Here is a 20,534-nt window from a genome sequence, read left to right as displayed (position 1 = left end):
ACCCTAAATCTGTCTGCACTGCTCAGAGAAAAAGGGAGGGACAGATAGATCCTTGATCTCTAAACCTGTTACAGGCCAGAGACACGAAATGACAAGACGCTGAGGCTGATACCGACTGTCGATCACTCAGTGGTTGCTCCGCATTATTTAATTATTTCTTTTACTTGGAATCTGTGGTGTGACATTCGAGCATTATCAACAATTTAGTTGAATTGTAGTTATTTTTTTCAGTTGAGAACCCATAAAAAGCTTGTTAGGCGTAAATAAATGATAGGGGTGACCATTTGTCCTTCAATGATTTGTCACAGAAAAACAAAACACCACAGGCATCAGTTGTGCTCTCAGCCCTGCCCACTTAAAAAATATTTGTCTCTCTCTGTTTCCACGTGAAAGCCATGTTGCGCTAGTACATCCAGACCAAGTAATTTCCTTATGAAAGTCCCAGCAGACACAAATTTGATTTAAGTTGATTGATTTTTCAACACTGTGAAAGTTTAATGGCAAAATCAGCAGTTTCCCTCTGTTTGGTTCTACAAGTCTAACAGATCCCAGTTAGATGCTAGGCAAAGATCATTGCTATCAGTTCCAGCAAAATAATCACGAATAACTTCTCCCAGTGTTTGGCAGGCCAATTCTTAAAAAAGAGAAATAGATAAAGAGAACAGACGGCACAGTGTGAGCCACGAGGGGTGAGGTTCACTGCCGCAGGAGGACAAACCAGTTTCCGTCTGGAGGGTGTGGACCTTCCAGCCCTACCCACCTGTCAGACTTGTCTCTGCATCAAACACTCAGCAGCACTCCATCACGCGTCACCTCACCTGCTTCTCCTCCACTCGCCGAGATTCTTCCCAAAAGAGAAGATGTCCACAAGCCAGGCGGAGAACACGCAGTCAGATGGGAAATCCTTTGAGCAGCTGAGACATGAATGTCTCATGAAGGGAGTCCTGTTTGAGGATCCAGATTTCCCTGCCAAGGACTCCTCTCTCTTCTTCAGCGAGAAAGTTCCTGTCCACATTGAATGGAAGAGGCCCACGGTATGTAAGCACTGAGCATTCTTGTACTCAAAAGAGCTCTTGAAATCTGTTAGATGCACATGTGCTGTTCATGAATTTCAAAATACTGAGCGACTTCAGCATGTTTCATCTAACGATTATCTGGTGATTTTTTCATACCCTTAAAAAGTGCATGTTTACTATTCAAATACATCTACATTAACTACACGAACTGCATGTCCACAGCCGTCCATGTGACTGCAAAGGCACTGAAAACATTAGACGACAAATTACTGAAATGATTCCATTCAAAAAGTGAAAGTTGATCAAAACTCTGTTTTTATTACTCTGAACCTAAACCAAGTCATGAAATACTTGTAGTTATAGCAGCAAAACCAGTTCTGCAGGTGAGCTGTGTAAATATAGCTGAGTGCAGCAGGCGTTTGTACCACTCTGAGCCAACTTTTCTGAAGTAAAAGTGGAGTGGGCTGGTTTGCAGCTGCTCCAACGGCGTGTGGGAGGTTTGCTTTTGCTGATCAACTTAATGTTGAGACATTTATGTACAATTTCATGAGTTTTTGGCTTCAAACTATGTCATGTTCTCGTTCATTTTTTGGGGTACTGTTTCTTATCGTACACTTCAGCTCCAAAATCTTTACCTGTTAACACGCCTACAGAGCTGACCCGATTTAAGCAGCCTGTCGAACTCCCAGCTCATGCTCGTTACAGTTACTACACATTTCTGTCCTGGGTGTGTGCTTTGTGTGCTGTGTATTTTGTGCGCACTGACTGGGATACCAGCCGATTAATATGTTTGGAATGTGAACACGCCTATCAAACACACCGGTCTCCCCTGTCATTTAAAAAATAAACCGACCAGTTTGTTTTCCTGTTTTGTGACCCTTCAACAGGAGATATGCAAAAACCCAAAGTTCATCTTAGATGGCGCAGACAGAACAGACATTTGCCAAGGACAGCTCGGTTGGTATTCAAGTTACTTAACTACTTTTAGATCTTGAATATTCACATATGTCACGGTTTTATTAATGTGGCACTTGTTTATTTCCACAGGGGACTGCTGGCTCCTGGCAGCCGTTGCTTCGTTGACTATGAAAAAAGAAGCCCTGGCCCGAGTTGTCCCACCTGACCAGGAATTTAATCAGAGATATGCTGGTATCTTTCACTTCCAGGTAGGATTCTCTGATCATAATAACAGACTCTACAAAGATGTTTACACACTGCAGTATTTCCTGGAATAAGACAACACATAAGGGATGAAAAGAACCAGGATGACAGCACGTTGAAAGAAGCGTCATGCATTTGAATGTTCTTTTTAAAATTGTTGCTTCAGCGACTCCAGAACTTGCAACATTAAAAGAACGCCAGCAAACATAAAGTTAAACACTTTTTGACTGATTGATCATTTGGCAAAATGTTCAGTCAATAATGTGTTAAAACACAGCCTGTAGTGTATTTGCAGTACATTTTAAGCAGGCGGGTGTATTGGAAAAAGATGCAGTGCCCAACCCGTTCAAAAGAATGCGTTCCACCATGTTCCTCCAGATGTCTTTTTCAGTACCGTTACTCTTCAAGCCTTTTGTTGCCTCAGTCCCAACCCCAACAGTCAGATGCAAAACGAGCTCATATTATTCATGAAAGAGTAAAATGTTTATGTCTTTTTTACATTTTATACTGTGTTGCAAGCAAAAAACACATTTCAGTCAAACAGAAACAGATTTACAAGTGAGATTCTTTTAAGTAATCACACATTGTCTTCACTTTGTGTGAAGTCGGCTCCTCTGTTAGTTACACTGTAACATGTTCTCTGATGGTCCCTCAGTTCTGGAACCACAACAAATGGCTCGATGTGGTTGTGGACGACAGACTGCCAACAGTGAGAAATCAACTCATCATGCTCCACTCGGCCTCCAGCAACGAGTTCTGGAGTGCGCTGCTGGAGAAAGCCTACGCCAAGTAACATCACTTGCTTCCTCTTAATATTTTGTCTGTCTTTTGTCTTTCCATTCGTCTTGTCACATGCATGTTAAACATGTGACAAGAGGTTATTTAAAGAAACATTGTATAAATACAATTATATATAATTATATGCACTGAAACACTAGGACATTTTTTTCTCTCGTTTATTTTAGATTGAACGGCAGCTATGAATCCCTGAAGGGTGGCAGCACAATGGAGGCCATGGAGGATTTTACTGGTGGCGTGGGTGAAATGTATGAGACCAAGGCTGCTCCAGGAGACCTGTTCAATATCATGAAGAAAGCCCTGGACCGAGGCTCAATGATGGGATGCTCTATTGATGTAAAATAAACAATCTAATTTTTAATTTTTGCCCACGAGGTTTACTCAACATATCAGCTCAGTTGCTGTGTTTTAACTCTCTCTGCATGCTTTGGTTTTCTTCAGATCACTAGCTCTGCAGAGTCAGAGGCCAAGACTTCCACAGGCCTGGTGAAAGGACATGCATACTCCATCACAGGTGTAGAAGAGGTAAAAGTCTCAGTAACAGTCTCAGCAGCAGATGTAAGAATAATGAGGGGAAGCCACTTGTTGCTGAATAATCGTAATTAGAAGTTTACAGACTCAGGTAATTGTAATACTTGTTAAAAGATGCAACTGTACATCTGTAAATAGGAAACTTCGATCTTTAAAAAGTGACCTTAAACACAATGGCTTTAAAAAAAATAAAAACAACAACTAAAATCCTACAAAGACACATTAATTACATTTAAGTTTAAATCTAAATAAAAAGCCAGACTTGAAAACGGTAGAACATATACTTTTCAACAATGTAGTCACAGAATATTGTTTTTGGGTTTTTAGGTGAATGCCAGAGGTCAGAAGGTGAAGTTGGTCCGGATTAGAAACCCCTGGGGACAGGTTGAGTGGAACGGTGCCTGGAGTGATAAGTAAGAATAAAGAAAACTTTATTTTGACCTTGAAACTACACATATTGTCTAAAGTTCATTCTTCCACGTGAAAAGCAGGTCTCCTTGAAGAGTCTGTGCGTGAGAGTCGTCCTCGTAGTTTATCTCTAGTCTATAGTCAAACCATATATTTGTTACTTTGAATACGGTTCACAGTCCGACCGCTGCAGCCTATTATTGAACAGTAAAAAAAGGTTGTGTCTATATGCAGATGTTTTACATGTTTGGTTTCTGTTTTCATATTCATTCAGTCCTTCTGTGTTCCAAGTTATGCAATCATCATTGACTTGGCCACCAAAAAGCGGTAATTACCCCCCGGGTACCCCTGAGACGCTCAGGTGCCAAAGGGCCATTGGAAGCTCTTAAGACTAGTTGTAGCAGGAAGAGAACAGACATAATAATATTATTCAAATATCTGAAACTTTCCCAGATTTCACATTTAGACAATTTCAGTAACTCCACGTTTGATCTTCAACAGATTTAAGGGAAAATAATTGTCCAAAGAAAATTGAATAGTTTTCATTTTGATTGTGGGACTTTTTCTCTGATTAACGTTGTAACAGATCCTCTGGTTTTTTCAGTTCCAGAGAGTGGGATTACATCGACAGTGCAGAAAAAAATCGCATAATGCAGAATTCAGCAGATGATGGTGAATTCTGGTGAGTCCACATAATACATTTCAAACTACAGATTAAGATGTGTAGTATGCTTAGCAGTCTCCAAATTGTTCTTCACATTGTCGTGTAATATTTTTGCATATGTAGTATATGAATGTAGCAGTGGAATGAAACAAAATGGCAAAAATGAACTGCCATAGATTTTCATGTTTCTCTGACTTGGACAAAATAGTAAATTAACGTAAATGAGTTTCAGGCATTGTTGACAAACTTCAGCCAGGCTTTTTTTTAAACTATAAAATTTCACACTCTTGTGCAATACTTAGCACTATTACGTCACAGCAAGAATGTTTTTGGCTCAAATCCCGGTTGCCGCCTCGCTGTATCAAGTTTGCCTGTTCTTGGGCTGAGCCAGCTAATCTCTGCCGATTCCAGCTATCAGCTACAGACTTTGTTGTCGCCTGTGGTCCTAACTTTAAGCCTTGCTAATGATTAGATGGATGAATTTTTCCAAAATTCACACACTAGCTGTGCTAGTTTAGGAGTGACAATGTTGTTGCTGTTTGCAACTCCAGGATGGAATTTGAGGACTTCAAGAGGAACTATGACAAAGTGGAGATTTGCAACATGAGTCCTGACTCCCTGACTGAGGACACAAAACATCAGTGGGCAGTCAATGTGTTTGAGGGAAACTGGATTCGGGGTTCCACTGCTGGAGGCTGCAGGAACTACATTGGTGAGATCAATACATCTACAAATCAAAAATGTTCAGACAAACAAATTCAGCAAAGCGTCAGGCATACTTAGAGATTTCATTGGATTTTCCTTTTTTGGTATTTATATTTTGACATGAACTGGTTTAAATGCAGGATTCAGTTGGCATTTCTATCTCAAACTGCTCTCTCAAAAAGTTCTACATTTCTAATCTGCAGACACATTTTGGACCAACCCTCAGTTCAAGCTTTTGCTGAACGATGCTGATGGTGATAATACTTGCAGTGTGGTCATCGCGCTGATGCAAAAGAACAGACGAAAACTGCGAAAAGAAGGCCTGGACCTGGAGACCATTGGCTTTGCTGTGTATGAGGTCTGGAAAAACACTGTAGACTGTGCACTTTAACCATTTTTTATGTTGTCATAAATAGCATGGGGCGTAGTGCTGGTCCTTGCAGAACACATTTCCTTTCTGAAAGACTGAGTCTCGGCATTAAAGGAGCCATAAACTGAGTCAAAGAAACAGATATTTGTAGATGAGCAATAATATTAGCAAAAACTTCAGACTTTTTTCTGCACATGTTAAATATTGCAGTAATGTATTTCTTCTGTCCAATATAAATGTGTTTAAGCATTTGATATCTCTTGTTACGAGACAATGAAGAGAAGGCACAGCCTTAAAAATGCACCAGAAATGTCCATTCGGACACAAACTCACTGGATGAGCACCATCTGCTAAAGAAGTTCTTGGTGATAAAAAGTTTGGGGACATTGGTAAAACTGTCTTTTTTATTAGTGATATAGTTTCTTTGCATTTCAAAATATGTTATATTTTTAAAAGGTCAGCCTTGCACTTCTGTCTCGCTCCTTCGTATTTACTTACTTTCTTCTTTTGTTACAAATTTACTTACAAATTTAATTTAATGTCTTTTCTCCCGATTTGTTCAGGCTCCAGAGGGCGAGGACCATGTGGGGAAAGACTTCTTCCGTTACAATGGATCCAAGGCACGCAGCAGAACCTACATCAACATGCGGGAGGTGGCAGAACGCTTCACGCTGCCTCCTGGAAACTACCTGCTGGTTCCCACCACTTTCCAGCCCCACCACGAGGCTGACTTTCTTATTCGTGTCTTCTCTGAGACAAAGGCTGAAGCTTTGTGAGTGTGCAGCTCTGGTTCTGGAGCGAAACTAAAAGAGCAAACAAAAAGTTAAAGCAATATCAAACCTAAAGAAAACTTTTGGGTATCAAGGAATAATTATTTAATAACCTGATTAAACAAAATTTGGGGGGTTTCATTTCATTTCAACCCTTGCACTAACTGTTACACTATGCCTTTTCTTCACAGAGAGATGGGAAGCAAAGTTGATGCCGACCTGCCAGACGTAAGTAGATAACCAGAAGCCCAATTACCTGTTCAGTCAGTCAAGCAGCTGAATGTGTTTATACTGAGCCTGTGTTCTTTCCATCAGCCACCCATGCCCAGCCCTCCAGAGGAGGAGACAAAGGAGGAGAAAGGCCTCAGAAGGCTGTTTGAACAGCTGGCTGGCTCGGTAAGAAAAGCATCTTCGGCTTTGGGGTAACAGTGTTTACAGCATCCTTCATTTGTACAGATGAGTAGTGTTTTTGTAAGAGCAAGTTTGTCTAGTTTGTACATTTTCAAATCAAGTTTCACCTTTTTACAATGAAAAGGAATGAAATAATTAAAGTGCTTCAAGTTGTTATGATTCCACAAATACTTTTTACCATTTCTGGAATTTTGAAATGAAATTTTGAGCCTTCGTTGTTTTAGTTTTACAGTACACTAAGTGCACAGCTGTTGTGAAAAAATACCCACAATAAACAATATGCGTAGCTCCAAACCACAATTAAAGGCCAGCTGCTTAAAAAGAAAGAAGAATAATGATGATTTTTCTGTAGTATGAACGTTGCAGAAAAACAACAAAAAACCTAAATTATAACAATTTTATGAGCTTTACTTGATTTATTTATCAACATCTATTTTTAATGAAAAAATTACATATTACATAAAAGAGCTGGTTATATTCGTGGCAAGAAGCTCAGATCTGCAAATGATGATTATTTCTGTTTCTGCATCCATCATGGTATTCATTCATTTATTTATTTTTGCAATTTTCTTTAGTCAGAATTCACTGATCTCTTCCACTTTGTAATTTTTACAGGATCAGGCCATTTCTGTCAGAGAGCTTCAGGAGATGCTGAATGGTGTTCTCAGCAGAAGTAAGTGAATGAAAGTTTCTGGTTTTTGTTTACTTTTCAGTCCATTTTCTGCATTTCATGCAGTCATCATATCTCCTGCAATTAAGTTCTACATGTGTGATGTTTGCAGCTTAACTTCTTCGCCTGATATTTGTTAAAAGTCAGACGTACAGGTAATTTCTCCTAGAATGTGTGTCACAGTCCGCGGATGCAGACTGTATGGAGATGAGGTGTGGACCCAAAAGCAGACGCGTGGAACAGAACTTCATTTTAACAGATAGTCATTTAATAGGGCCGCTAGAAAAACACAAAACAAAGGGCAAAGAAAGTTAACATTAAACATGAAAACACACTGAACTTGAAACCTAGACTTGAGATGCATCGATTCCTGGAACACAAGACATAAAAAACCAACACATGGGGAACACAGCTGATACGAATGAACATGATGCCACAGGGGAAGCAAAACTAAACACACTGAACATGGAACATGAGACTATCAAAATAAAACAGGAAACATAGAGACTAAGCGTGTGGACTTGACATGAGGACAGAGAAGAAACAGGAGGCGAGACACAGACATAAGTGAGGAGCAAATCCAGAGCATATGACAGCTATTGACAACACACATGAACGCACCTGGCAGACAGGGAGACGTAACGAAACACAAGGAGGGAAACATGTAAACAGGAAGGGGAGACAAAGACATAACCAAGGAAACATCCGTAGAGAAGGAGACAGGAGACACAGGGATGAGACAGTGACGGGAAAAGAGAAATATTACATAAATATTAAACAGAGCAGACCAGGACTTATTCAATACTAAATAGGAAACTAAAGCATTATAATACAAAGAAATCACAAAACACCATAAACTCAAAAGGCTGTGTCAAATGACCCAGAACCATGACCATGTGAAGCTAATACTAAGAGTTTTTTATTTAAGAAAAGCAAGCAGAAAAAGCACATTTCCTTCCTACAGATTGTTTTAGGGCGATATCTAAAGGAGAGGTTGATCAGCCTACATTTTATTTTTCCAACACAAGAATCAAAGTGTCACAAGTAAGATTACATACTGTGGCACAAATAAATAACTTTTATGTTGTTGTTAAGTTTTAGTGGCTTAATAGCAACTACAAAACTTTCAAAAACAACACAGTAACAAGCCACACTGTTGTAAATATGTTAAACATCATTTGAAGACTGAACTAAATACATTTAAAACACCTGAGGTCAGTATCACATAGCAAAATACTTTATCTTTTGTGTAGTGTATACATTTTCTCCTCACATCTTGATGCCTTATATTAATGGTCAGAGATGATTCATAAACTTCGGATTTTGTGTTGCATTATTACAGGTAGCCATGCTTTTTGTATCACTACCACTTTAATCCTTTATCTTCAGGAAAAGAGATCAAATTTGATGGCCTGAGTCTCAGCACCTGTCACAGTATCATCAATCTTATGGATGTATCCTTTCAAGTTACTGACTCATTCTATGCTTGTCATTGTGTTACATAAGTTAAGCCATGCGTACTTTGTTTGCCCTAATGGGTGCTTTACTAAAATAGTGATACTTATGCCAGCATGTCCATATTCCATCACATGACAAAGTTATCGAATATTTTTTGTGTGTGTTTGTTTATATGTGAGAAGGTTTTGTTGGTAAGCTATTTTCCACAATGCTTCTTAGGTTTTCTCTTGACACAGTAAACCAGGTGGACAACACGGGAAAGATAGAGTTCCAAGAGTTTAAGGTCTTCTGGGAAAAACTGAAGAAGTGGATTGTAGGTGTTGATTTATATTGAAAAACTGTAAATGAAATGTTGGAGGAGCACTTTTCTTTGTTGCTCAGACTATTAACCACAAACGTCCGTTGCTACAGATGCTCTTTCTATCCTTTGACACGGACCGGTCAGGAAAGATGTCATCTTATGAGCTTCGTGGCGCTCTCAAAGCCGCAGGTGAGAGTTCCCAAGCCCGTCTTTCTCTCTCTCTCTCACCTGATGGACCTGTAGTGTTTACCAGAGGGAAGGGAAAAAACGAGTGTCGAGGGTGTGAGTGGTCCTTATTGATGATACTGGCTTTCTGCTGAAATCTGCCAGTGTAAATATCTCTGAGGGGGATTAGTGACGTGCCAGTTAAATGTGTTCAGCTTTTCAAGACGATTCAAGACACATTAATCGTGTGTATACATGTATATATAAAACTCTGTTTGACGAATTCAGTTTTCACCTGTTAGTTTCTGTGACTGAACAAACCTTTGTCCTATTTTAATACTCATTGAATTTGCACTTCAAATAAAGTTGTTTCATAAGGTGTACATGTAATATCACAGCTACATTTCCTGTAACTATCATTTATAATAATATTATTAAAAATGTTAGTAGATATAGTATAGCAGTATATTTTTAGTGTGTTCTTAATCAAAGCAGTAATTATAACACTGCAAACATTACAATAATGATTTTAATGAATATTAAGACTACATCTGTCCTGAGTCTCTGGTAAGTTGAGTCTAAATCTTTTTTATCTGAACATCAAAGTTTCAAAGATAACTGCTGCTTTTCCGCCAATGCAGGCATGCAACTGAACAACCCGCTCCTGCAGCTGGTGGGGCTGAGGTTTGCTGACGAGAACTACGAAATTGACTTTGATGACTACCTCACCTGCATTGTCCGTCTGGAGAACATGTTCAGTATGTACAACATACTATGTTAAAAGATCGCTTTACACTTTGGGAAACAAGGATCACAATAAGTACAAAATACATAAAGATCAGAGAGAAGACTTCTTGCTGTGTTTTTTTATCCAGGAGTTTTCCAGGCTCTGGACAAATTCAACAGGGGACGAGTGCAAATGAACATCATGCAGGTAAACACAAACACGCCAAACGTGAATCCTGAGTCTTTTTCTACTGTATCTTCTACTGTACTGTACCTCACATACCTGATGCGTCTGTTTATCCAGGTCCGTGACAGTCAGGCTGTCAGACATTTTATGCGTCCTTTATCTCCCAATAACTAACCAGATTTAGGACGCAGCATTCACAGCCTTCATGCTTTTGCTGGTCGTGTGAACATTGACTACAATTTTTCCTCTTTGCCTCACAGTTCCTGATGTTGTCGATGAACGTATGAGGAGGAACTGAAACGGATACCAGCGGAGGAACAAAACGCAGCAGATCATCTTTAAGAGCAATGTTGTGAATATTAAACTTCGCCATGATTCAGATTCTGTGCTATTATTATTATTTGAAATGTAATGTGAAAACACTGTCTGAGCTCAAATGTTTTTGAATGGGAGTGGTTTATAATTTTGGTCATGGGTCCATCTGTAGGTATTCACTGCCTCTGACATGGTACGAGTCTGTGAGCTCAAATGTAGGACTTTAACAGCTGGGTCTGTAAAGCAGCCAAGTGCACGAGAGTGTTTGCCTGGCAAGTCTGCATCAATCTCACACTCGTCCAGTCGAATTCTGCTTGTGCAAATCAGTCTGACTGTTAGTAGTTTTGAGAAAACTAAAAAATTAAAGGAGCAACTGATCCTCTTACACTCACTTTCAAGGCAATCACGTGAAGTTGTCTTGACTAACAACTTCACTTCACTGTGGCAGCAACATGAGTGCCTTTATACATGCGTCCTGTTTTTGTTTACCGAAGAAATCTTAAAAATTTGAGGATTTTTTAAGGCCCTTTTTCTGTTAGCTGATTGCATCTTATCTTAATTATGATAAAAAGTGAAAAAGGCTAACTGCAGCTGTTAATGAATGAACCTGTCTGTGCCTAACCTTGAAAATTAGCTGTTACAGGAAGGCCATCACTGGGTTCCACCCCTGAAAAAATGTAATGAATCAGATCGGTTCACATCAGCAGAATGTAATTTGCACATGAATGACTTCACGGATAGCAAAAGCAGAAACTTGCATTTGCAGCATGCTTTGTCATAGTGCTTGAACTAAATTTTGTTGACTTAAGCTTTTGGACAAAGTATTGGTTTATTTTCTGTCGGTTTATTGCTCCCTGCTTGAGTGGGAATCATTTTAAAATAAAACTTGGTTTTTGTGTTTTCTCTTTCATGAATTTCTTTGGAGGACTATTCAAGCCAGATTTTGGGCCTACTTGTTTTTGTGGACTTTAGCATTGTTGCATTAGTAATTTGATAAAATAGATTTATACAAATAGCTGTTGATATTTAGTGCAGGATTACGTGGCAAGCTTGTTCTATGACGTCACATGGAAAACTACAATTAAACATACACACTGATCATTTAGTTTTCAAATTAAAACATTCCAACATTTTATTCAGGACACAAAATGTGCTTGTTTTTTACTTTAACACTGAAGAGAGAACCACCAAACTGATCAATATAATAAAGACTTAATACAAGAAAATCACTGTAAAAAATGCCTGGAGTGTAAATTGGGTAGAGATAAGTTTTGAAAGACAAAAATTGCTGATTGACAACCAGTAATGTTTAACATAAGACATGGAAAAATATCAGAGTGATCTAAAACAAAAATGTTTGCACTGCTATTCTTGTATCAAAGCAATTTCCGGGGAAGTGGAATATCACCTCCTGGTGCACAGAGACTGGATCTAGCCAAGGTTTCTCTGTCTTTTCTTAAAGACACCAAACAAAAAAGAAAACTGCAAAACACTCCGTGCTCTGTGATGTTAAGTGCTTACATGAGACATTTTCTTTTTTTTCTACTAAAAAGTAGACATTACTTCTTTTGTGTGAGATATTGTGACAGTGGAGTGACAGCTTTCAGTTCTTGTGCTGTTTGGATTCTTTCGCAACGACTCAAACTGTACGTGTAGAACTGAATGAAGGTGTGGTCACACCAACCAAACAGTCACTGAAATATGACTCAGCTGAAACACACACACACACACACACACACACACACATACAATAAAAAATATTACTTTATAGTATTAACTACAGTGGAGCTGTGGAGAATGCATACAATGTGTCTCATTCATGTTTCCTCAATAATTTTATACACAAGAAAGAAATAAAGAAATGTAAAGACATACTGAGGGCATATCTGTGCCTTCATTTGAAAATCAGCTGCTTTAGGAAGTCAGCAGTGGCATGAGGATGTATGGAAGTATGTGAGGATGGTGCAAGACATGTATGATGACAGCGAGACAGTAGAAGTGACCGCTAGGTTGGTAAGGGGATCAGCTGTGAGCTACTTCTTGTTTGCAGTGGTGATGAACAGGCTGACAGACGAGGTCAGGCAGCTTGACAACGATGTTTGACGGCTTTGTGATCTGTAGTGGAAAAGATGGAAGCATACCTGCGTATGTGAAAGTATGCGAGACAGAGTCGCAACCACACAAAGCAACAGACACTGAAGAAGAGAGTACAGGTAGAAAATAATGCCAAGGCTGACTGGTTACAGAAGGACAGCAGCAAGAGTGAAAAAGCAGGTTTACTTAACGGTAGTGAAACCTAATGTGTGGTTTGGAGCCGAGGCAAGGTGGAGATTATTCAAATACTGGACAAAGGATGGAGCACAGCTCAGCCTCAAAACAGCTGAAAACCTGTTCATCAATAGATATAGCCATCTTTTTTTAAAAAAAAAGTTCTTTATAAATTGGTTTGTCCTGAATTATTTAGTACATGAAAAAGCCTTTTGTATTTTAACATGAGAATTTAATAGTATTTGCTGAAACGAATTGTTCAACGATAACAGCATTTTTCTTTTCTTTTCTTTTCTTTTCTTTTCTTTTCTGTCTTTCTTTCTTTTTTTGCTTGTACGGTGGTTTCTCCAGAACAAGTGTTAATCATAATTGTTGATATAGTAAGTGCACTTACAACGCCTGTCTGCACATTGTGTCCAGCAGATGTCACTGTGGAGACACGTAAAACTGTTTTGAAACCTTGAATTCTGTGTATCATAAAAACTTCCTTTGCCCATCACTAACACATAATACGGTGTGGCGACCCCTAAAGGACCGAAAAATATTTTTGTTTTTCGGCACTATATAAATAAAGTTGCATGGGGAAAAAATTCTTGGAATAGACTAACTCCTTAATGTCGTGGAATTAAATTACACATACATGACACGCAGGAATCACGAATAATATTATAAATATAAACATAGTTTTAAATATTTTACAACATTATTTATTTTTTGTGGGGAAGAAAACCTCATCGTAGCATATCAATGCTTTCATATCGATGCCTATACCCCCCTTAGTCTTGCTAATGGTTCTTTCCAGTAATGGTAGCATCAGCGTGGTGAAGGTGAAGGCAGCGTGTATAAACAACGGAGAAGGAGTGAGCACTTAAACGGTTACATGTTGTAACAGCTACCCGTGAATCGAGATTTGAAGACCTTTTCGCTTGACCCGTCGGAAAACAGGAGAGACTCTATAACACAATGGTAAGATATTGCCAGGCTAAGGCAGCTAATGTTGTTAGCTAACAGTGGCTAACGTGCCAATTCCTCAAGAAACTGGTAAAAGAAATTGGTGAGCGAGAGGTTGTGATAGCTTTATAATTGGAAGTGGACATTGAAAACTTAAAAGTAAGTTAAATGAAAAGTGTCTTGTTAATCCTATTCATGTGAGCTAGAGAGTTTACCCATGAACTCAAATGATCTCAAAGAGTCTCTAAAATCATTGTCAGCGTTTGTTGTACCCTGCTCAAACAGTTGGACGTAAGTAGTAAAGTGGCATCTCACACAGCATTAGCAACTACATTACAAAACGAAGTTGTTATAGGTGTTTACTACAGCAGGATTAAAAACTTAAGGTAGGTAGGTAGGTGAGGGGAAAACATATTAGTTGACTGAAGTAAAAACTATTCTTTAAAACAAACAAAGGAAATGGCTTAAGTTTTGATTTTTGACAATTCAACCAAGTTTGCCATGGCGTCAGCCATAAGGAATCCGTGTTACGTTTGCTTATTGAGAACACTATTGCGTGACGATCCCCACGGTGTTGTATTTGTATTGTAATACAGTACTGAGCATTGAATCAGCTCTAGTTTATTTATATTTTGTTTCCAATCAGCCAGACTTTGTTGTATTGTTGAAAGTGGTCTTGAGTAATGCGCATTTAGGCTTTCAGAAGTCTTTCAAAGTTTCTCTCTGGCTTATTTTCTGTTTCTTTCAGCCCCATCGAAAGAAGAAGGCATTTATTGACAAGAAGAAGGCTGTGACCTTTCACCTCGTCCACAGGAGTCAAAAGGACCCTCTGGCTGCAGATGAGAAAGCGCCACAGCATGTCCTCTTGCCTGCCACAAAGGTACAACCTTGCTGTTCTGATCATAAGTCTTTTTACTCATCTTCACAGGATGTGTGTTTAATGATTTTATAGCTGATTTTAGCTTTTGTTGGTTTTTAAGAACCCTAAAGGGGGTTAAACTGTTCAGGACTTCACAATGAAAAAGGAATCAGCAAAGTCATTTGTCATAATTAGAGTTGTTATTTCTTCTTCTGTATTTGTTCAATCACGTTCTTCTGCTCTGATTTCCTTTGGTCAAACTAAAGGGGCTACAACCCGGTGGCTAATATTTCAGAAATGCAGCATTAATGTGATGCTGTGATCATGTGTTTGTTGTTGCTTAGGTGGAAACGGAGAAGAGGCGTGAGGAGCAGCGGAAATTTGGCGTATTCTTTGATGATGATTATAACTACCTTCAGCACCTGAAGGAGGCGTCGGGCCCATCTGAGCTGGTGTACTCTGACAGACAGCCTCTTTCCCTCCAAGGTGAAGAGGAGGAGAATGAGGGGGGAAAAACCGTGCACAAGGACAATCCTGTGAGTTGCTGTGAAACATTTTTAACAGACTTGTGCACCATCTAGTTACTCTGAGGAATTGATCTAAAATGATCCCTGTGTTGTTCAACGAGCAGGCCGCCTCCATCAACCTGCCTTCTTCAGTGTTCGCCTCAGAGTTCGAAGAGAAGGTGGGACTTTTGAACAAAGCTGCTCCCATTTCAGGTAAACAGCCCATCACTTAAATGTGTTTTATGACCTTTATCAAGCTTCTAAAATAATAGTTATCTTAATAACTTGGATGTAAATCATCATTAAATACTGTCTGAATGTTGTCGCTCAAGATTTGCCACACTAATTACTGTGTGACCCGATTTAGAAGATTTTCTAAAACCAAACAAAACTGAAAATTTGCGTCTCATCAGCAGATTTGGGTCCTGCAGCAGAACAGCAGGTTTTAGAGCCGTGCTTGTCAAACATGCAAATTACAACACAATATGCAAAAATGAGTCGTGTGGTGGGAGTCAGTTTGTGGTGTCATATCTAGAGACGGGAATTGATAAGAATTTAGCGATTCTGATTCCATTATCGATATCTCTTATCGATTCTCGTTGGCTCCACTTTGAGAGTCGCCGCCGTCTCTAAGCAACATATGAAAGACATTACATTCATGCAAATTAATGACATGTTGTCTGCTGTTTCCCCTCTTTGTTCTGGTCATTGATAAAAATAAAGTTATAACACATGATACATGGAATACTTTAAGGTAATGCAGTATGTTACTTAATTACTCCCTGGAGAAAGACGGTCGTTATACTACTCGTTACTTTACTTTTATTTTACTCTGTGAACTGATCTGAAACACCGTCTCATAACTTCAGTTAACAGTAGAAACCTACAGGCTGCAGCTCCCACACACCAACACAAACTCCTCTCCGTGACCCGTTTCTGCTTCTGCAGTCAAGTGAGCACAGCGTAGAGCTCAATACATCGATATTTTGTGCAAAATTTTGTTTCACTATAATAATATAGACATTTACATAAATATACTTTGTTTCATATTAAAGATAATGTGTTAATTCTAACATGTGATGCAACCTAAAGCCAACCTTCGGCTCCTGACGTCACAGTGAAACTGTCTTATACACTTTCCTCCAGGACCCCGGCTCGACATGGATCCGGACATTGTAGCTGCGCTCGACGATGACTTTGATTTTGAGAACCCCAACAACATCCTGGATGATGATTTCATCATCAGAGCAAACAGTGGGACTGGAGCTGTGGAGTAAGCATTTCAATAGTCAAAATGTTCTTTTTATTCCTCAAAGGTTATTTTTGTATCTTTTAAAAAACGAGATTATTCCAGATTTGTGATTCTAGACATTTAGAGACTTTTGTAAAGCCCGAATGAAACTAACTGCAAGGCTGATTTCTAAAAGTTCATTTTCGCTACAGCAACATTGTTTAAATGTGACTTTTGGCGCCTTAACTTTTATAACACAATCAGAAAAGTATTTTCTGATCATCAAAACACCTCTAAAACTTGAGCTGTATCTCAATTCATTTTGAATAAAACAGGAAGACAGAGACTCACTGTTCCTTACTGCTAAAACGCATTTTGTTCCAGGGCTCGCAAAATCGCTAGCCCGACGTCCCGGTGCTAGCGATATCTCCGGTCGGGCGACCAAAATCTATCTCAGCCCCGGGGCTGCAAAAATTCTGTCATATCCTGTTGTAATTGTTTGTATTTGTGTAACCTGTGATAGAGGAGACGGTCACGATGATGATGACGAGTGGGAGGACACAGATGAGGAAGGCGACTTTGACTCTGAAGGCGGTTTTTCCAGCAACGAGGACGCGGAAGGGGACGGCCGAGGTCGAGAGTTTCTGTTCATGGACGAGGAGACGAAGAGTCGCTTCACTGAGTACTCGCTGACTTCGTCTGTGATGAGGAGGAACGAGCAGCTCACCCTGCTGGACGACCGCTTTGAAAAGGTGAACATTTTTGCATTCGTATGGAGTCTTTTCTCTGTCAGGAACATCTTCATGTAAAAGTACAGTGACAAATGAAGCACCTGAGATAAAACAGAGCTCACACTTCCTGTATGGTGCCGTTTCAGTTTTATGAACAATTTGATGATGTTGAGATCGGTCCGCTGGACAACGCTGAGCTGGAAGGGTTCATCGAACCAGACAGTGTTCGTCTGGATGAAGTCCTCAAAGACTACTTCAAACAGAAAGAGAAGGAGTGAGTGATATTTCATTCTTTTAGTGGTGTGGCTTTAACTGATCTATTTGATTACAGGGAGTGCAGAATTATTAGGCAAGTTGTATTTTTGAGGAATAATTTTATTATTGAACAGCAACCATGTTCTCAATGAACCCAAAAAACTCATTAATATCAAAGCTGAATGTTTTTGGAAGTAGTTTTTAGTTTGAGCTATTTTAGGGGGATATCTGTGTGTGCAGGTGACTATTACTGTGCAGAATTATTAGGCAACTTAACAAAAAACAAATATATACCCATTTCAATTATTTATTTTTACCAGTGACACCAATATAACATCTCCACATTCACAAATATACATTTCTGACATTCAAAAACAAAACAAAAACAAATCAGCGACCAATATAGCCACCTTTCTTTGCAAGGACACTCAAAAGCCTGCCATCCATGGATTCTGTCAGTGTTTTGATCTGTTCACCATCAACATTGCGTGCAGCAGCAACCACAGCCTCCCAGACACTGTTCAGAGAGGTGTACTGTTTTCCCTCCTTGTAAATCTCACATTTGATGATGGACCACAGGTTCTCAATGGGGTTCAGATCAGGTGAACAAGGAGGCCATGTCATTAGTTTTTCTTCTTTTATACCCTTTCTTGCCAGCCACACTGTGGAGTACTTGGACGCGTGTGATGGAGCATTGTCCTGCATGAAAATCATGTTTTTCTTGAAGGATGCAGACTTCTTCCTGTACCACTGCTTGAAGAAGGTGTCTTCCAGAAACTGGCAGTAGGACTGGGAGTTGAGCTTGACTCCATCCTCAACCCGAAAAGGCCCCACAAGCTCATCTTTGATGATACCAGCCCAAACCAGTACTCCACCTCCACCTTGCTGGCGTCTGAGTGGGACTGGAGCTCTCTGCCCTTTACCAATCCAGCCACGGGCCCATCCATCTGGCCCATCAAGACTCACTCTCATTTCATCAGTCCATAAAACCTTAGAAAAACCAGTCTTGAGATATTTCTTGGCCCAGTCTTGACGTTTCAGCTTGTGTGTCTTGTTCAGTGGTGGTCGTCTTTCAGCCTTTCTTACCTTGGCCATGTCTCTGAGTATTGCACACCTTGTGCTTTTGGGCACTCCAGTGATGTTGCAGCTCTGAAATATGGCCAAACTGGTGGCAAGTGGCATCTTGGCAGCTGCACGCTTGACTTTTCTCAGTTCATGGGCAGTTATTTTGCGCCTTGGTTTTTCCACACGCTTCTTGCGACCCTGTTGACTATTTTGAATGAAACGCTTGATTGTTCGATGATCACGCTTCAGAAGCTTTGCAATTTTGAGACTGCTGCATCCCTCTGCAAGATATCTCACTATTTTTGACTTTTCTGAGCCTGTCAAGTCCTTCTTTTGACCCATTTTGCCAAAGGAAAGGACGTTGCCTAATAATTATGCACACCTGATATAGGGTGTTGATGTCATTAGACCACACCCCTTCTCATTACAGAGATGCACATCACCTAATATGCTTAATTGGTAGTAGGCTTTCGAGCCTATACAGCTTGGAGTAAGACAACATGCATGAAGAGGATGATGTGGACAAAATACTCATTTGCCTAATAATTCTGCACTCCCTGTATTGTGTGTGGGGTTTTTCCCCTCTGTTTTGTGGATCAGGTTTCTGAGGCCGGACGATTTAGGTCCCAAAGAGCTTCCTGTTGTGAGGGAGGAGGAGGAAGATGAGGATGAAGAAGAAGAGATGGAAACCGTTGTTGTTGAAGCTCCAGAAGAGAAGTGGGACTGTGAAACAATCATCAGTGAGTTTTTATATCATGTTATGTAAAGTTCTATTTTTATCTCATCACTGAGTTTTATTCATCCAAGTTTTTAACATTGTAAACAGATTTCTTGATCTGTGACATCGTTCGGGAGAACAAACAAACACATTCATCTTTCCAGAGATATTTAAATGCAGAATGTTACTGCGTAAAAGTCTTGAGCCCTCATTTCTTTGTATTTCACATCCACTTTTTAAATGTAATTTTTCAAGTTCTCCTGATTCTCTGATGGTTTTTTCAAAGTGTTTCTTTAGTTTTTCATACATGAGCATTTTCATAGGAATGTCTTTTTTGTGTTTAGCCTCTGAACCCTTTATCACCCAGGTGATGCAATCCACCTGGAAGTTTGGCTGTAAAGTGACAAAATCAGTCTGTCTTCAGACAGCACTACCTTGTGAATGCTTTGTGCTACCATGACAAACCAAATATCTCTGTAAAGCTCAGCTTCTGTTCTTACTGACACGTTTCAATGTTGCCTGTTGCACAAACTGTAACAGAGTTACACTCATTTAAAAGGAGCTGTGAAATGGCCCTGCTGACGTGCCGGTGGTTTGAAAAAGAAAGAAAATTTAACACTGACCTGTGAAGCATTGAAGGCTATAAAATCCTCCTAACTGAAGGAATGAAATGACAAAACTGCTTCAGATGATCTCTTTAGGCATGTTGCCTCTTGCCTAAAGATATAATCACTAGAAGCCTTTTCAAAGAAACAACTTCCCATTTCTTTAGCTGCATTTACAAAAATGCCATAGATAAGTTTGACAGGCATAAAATAATATTTATTGTACCAGCAGCGTGATTTTCAAAGCATTGTCAGCCAAAACTTGGTATGACACAGTGTGGTGAGCAGTGCCTTTAATATGTTAAGGGAAAAGCACATGTGGACAACAAAGGAAACAACAGCACAACAAAGGCCTGAATGATGCATCTGGCTCCTATGTTGAAGCATCTAGTTTTTAGCCTCATTAGAACTGGATTCAGTGGAAGGATGGCTGTCAAAAAATGTGAAGAAAAGCCAAAGTACACAAGAACTGGACTGAAAATCAGTGGCAGGTCTTAATATGAGACCTTTGGCTCAGATCACTGGCAGGAGGTCTGAGATGGTACAACAGTGAGAATCTACAGACTTGTGCAAAATAGGGCTGCCACAAACGATTATTTTGATAGTCGACTAATCAGATCATCATCCATTGGATGTAAAACTACAGCTTATTGCACCAGCAGCATCTGCTCTTATATAACTATCATTAG

The 20,534-nt window shown here is 39.6% G+C and overlaps 2 protein-coding genes across 2 annotated transcripts in view; both read left to right on the top strand.

Moving 5' to 3' along the window:
* Positions 1-719: 719 nt before the first annotated feature.
* capn9 (calpain 9) lies at positions 720-11,228 on the top strand. The gene is made up of 20 exons (XM_005751668.2): positions 720-1,034; positions 1,904-1,973; positions 2,064-2,182; positions 2,833-2,966; positions 3,143-3,311; positions 3,417-3,500; positions 3,834-3,919; positions 4,519-4,596; positions 5,130-5,290; positions 5,487-5,641; positions 6,217-6,425; positions 6,615-6,651; positions 6,739-6,819; positions 7,450-7,507; positions 8,894-8,958; positions 9,207-9,275; positions 9,374-9,452; positions 10,070-10,186; positions 10,304-10,362; positions 10,602-11,228. Exons 1-20 carry the CDS (start codon positions 861-863, stop codon positions 10,626-10,628), a joined length of 2,031 nt encoding a protein of 676 aa, XP_005751725.1. The 5' UTR covers positions 720-860; the 3' UTR covers positions 10,629-11,228.
* A 2,478-nt stretch (positions 11,229-13,706) lies between these two features.
* Positions 13,707-20,534, top strand: part of ltv1 (LTV1 ribosome biogenesis factor) — a 9,617-nt gene continuing 2,789 nt past the window's right edge. Inside the window, exons 1-8 of the mRNA XM_005751667.1 lie at positions 13,707-13,890; positions 14,624-14,755; positions 15,079-15,270; positions 15,366-15,453; positions 16,387-16,513; positions 16,995-17,223; positions 17,349-17,476; positions 19,123-19,262. Of these exons, the coding sequence (XP_005751724.1) occupies positions 13,888-13,890; positions 14,624-14,755; positions 15,079-15,270; positions 15,366-15,453; positions 16,387-16,513; positions 16,995-17,223; positions 17,349-17,476; positions 19,123-19,262 (1,039 nt within the window). The 5' untranslated portion in view covers positions 13,707-13,887. The remainder of the gene's footprint in view (positions 13,891-14,623; positions 14,756-15,078; positions 15,271-15,365; positions 15,454-16,386; positions 16,514-16,994; positions 17,224-17,348; positions 17,477-19,122; positions 19,263-20,534) is intronic.

Source organism: Pundamilia nyererei, unplaced genomic scaffold (assembly GCF_000239375.1).
Source record: "Pundamilia nyererei isolate P.nyererei 1_Seehausen unplaced genomic scaffold, PunNye1.0 scaffold00322, whole genome shotgun sequence".
NCBI classification, from domain to species: domain Eukaryota; kingdom Metazoa; phylum Chordata; class Actinopteri; order Cichliformes; family Cichlidae; genus Pundamilia; species Pundamilia nyererei.
The sequence above is the reverse complement of the archived record's forward strand: the minus strand, read 5'-3'. Positions and strand labels throughout refer to the sequence as shown.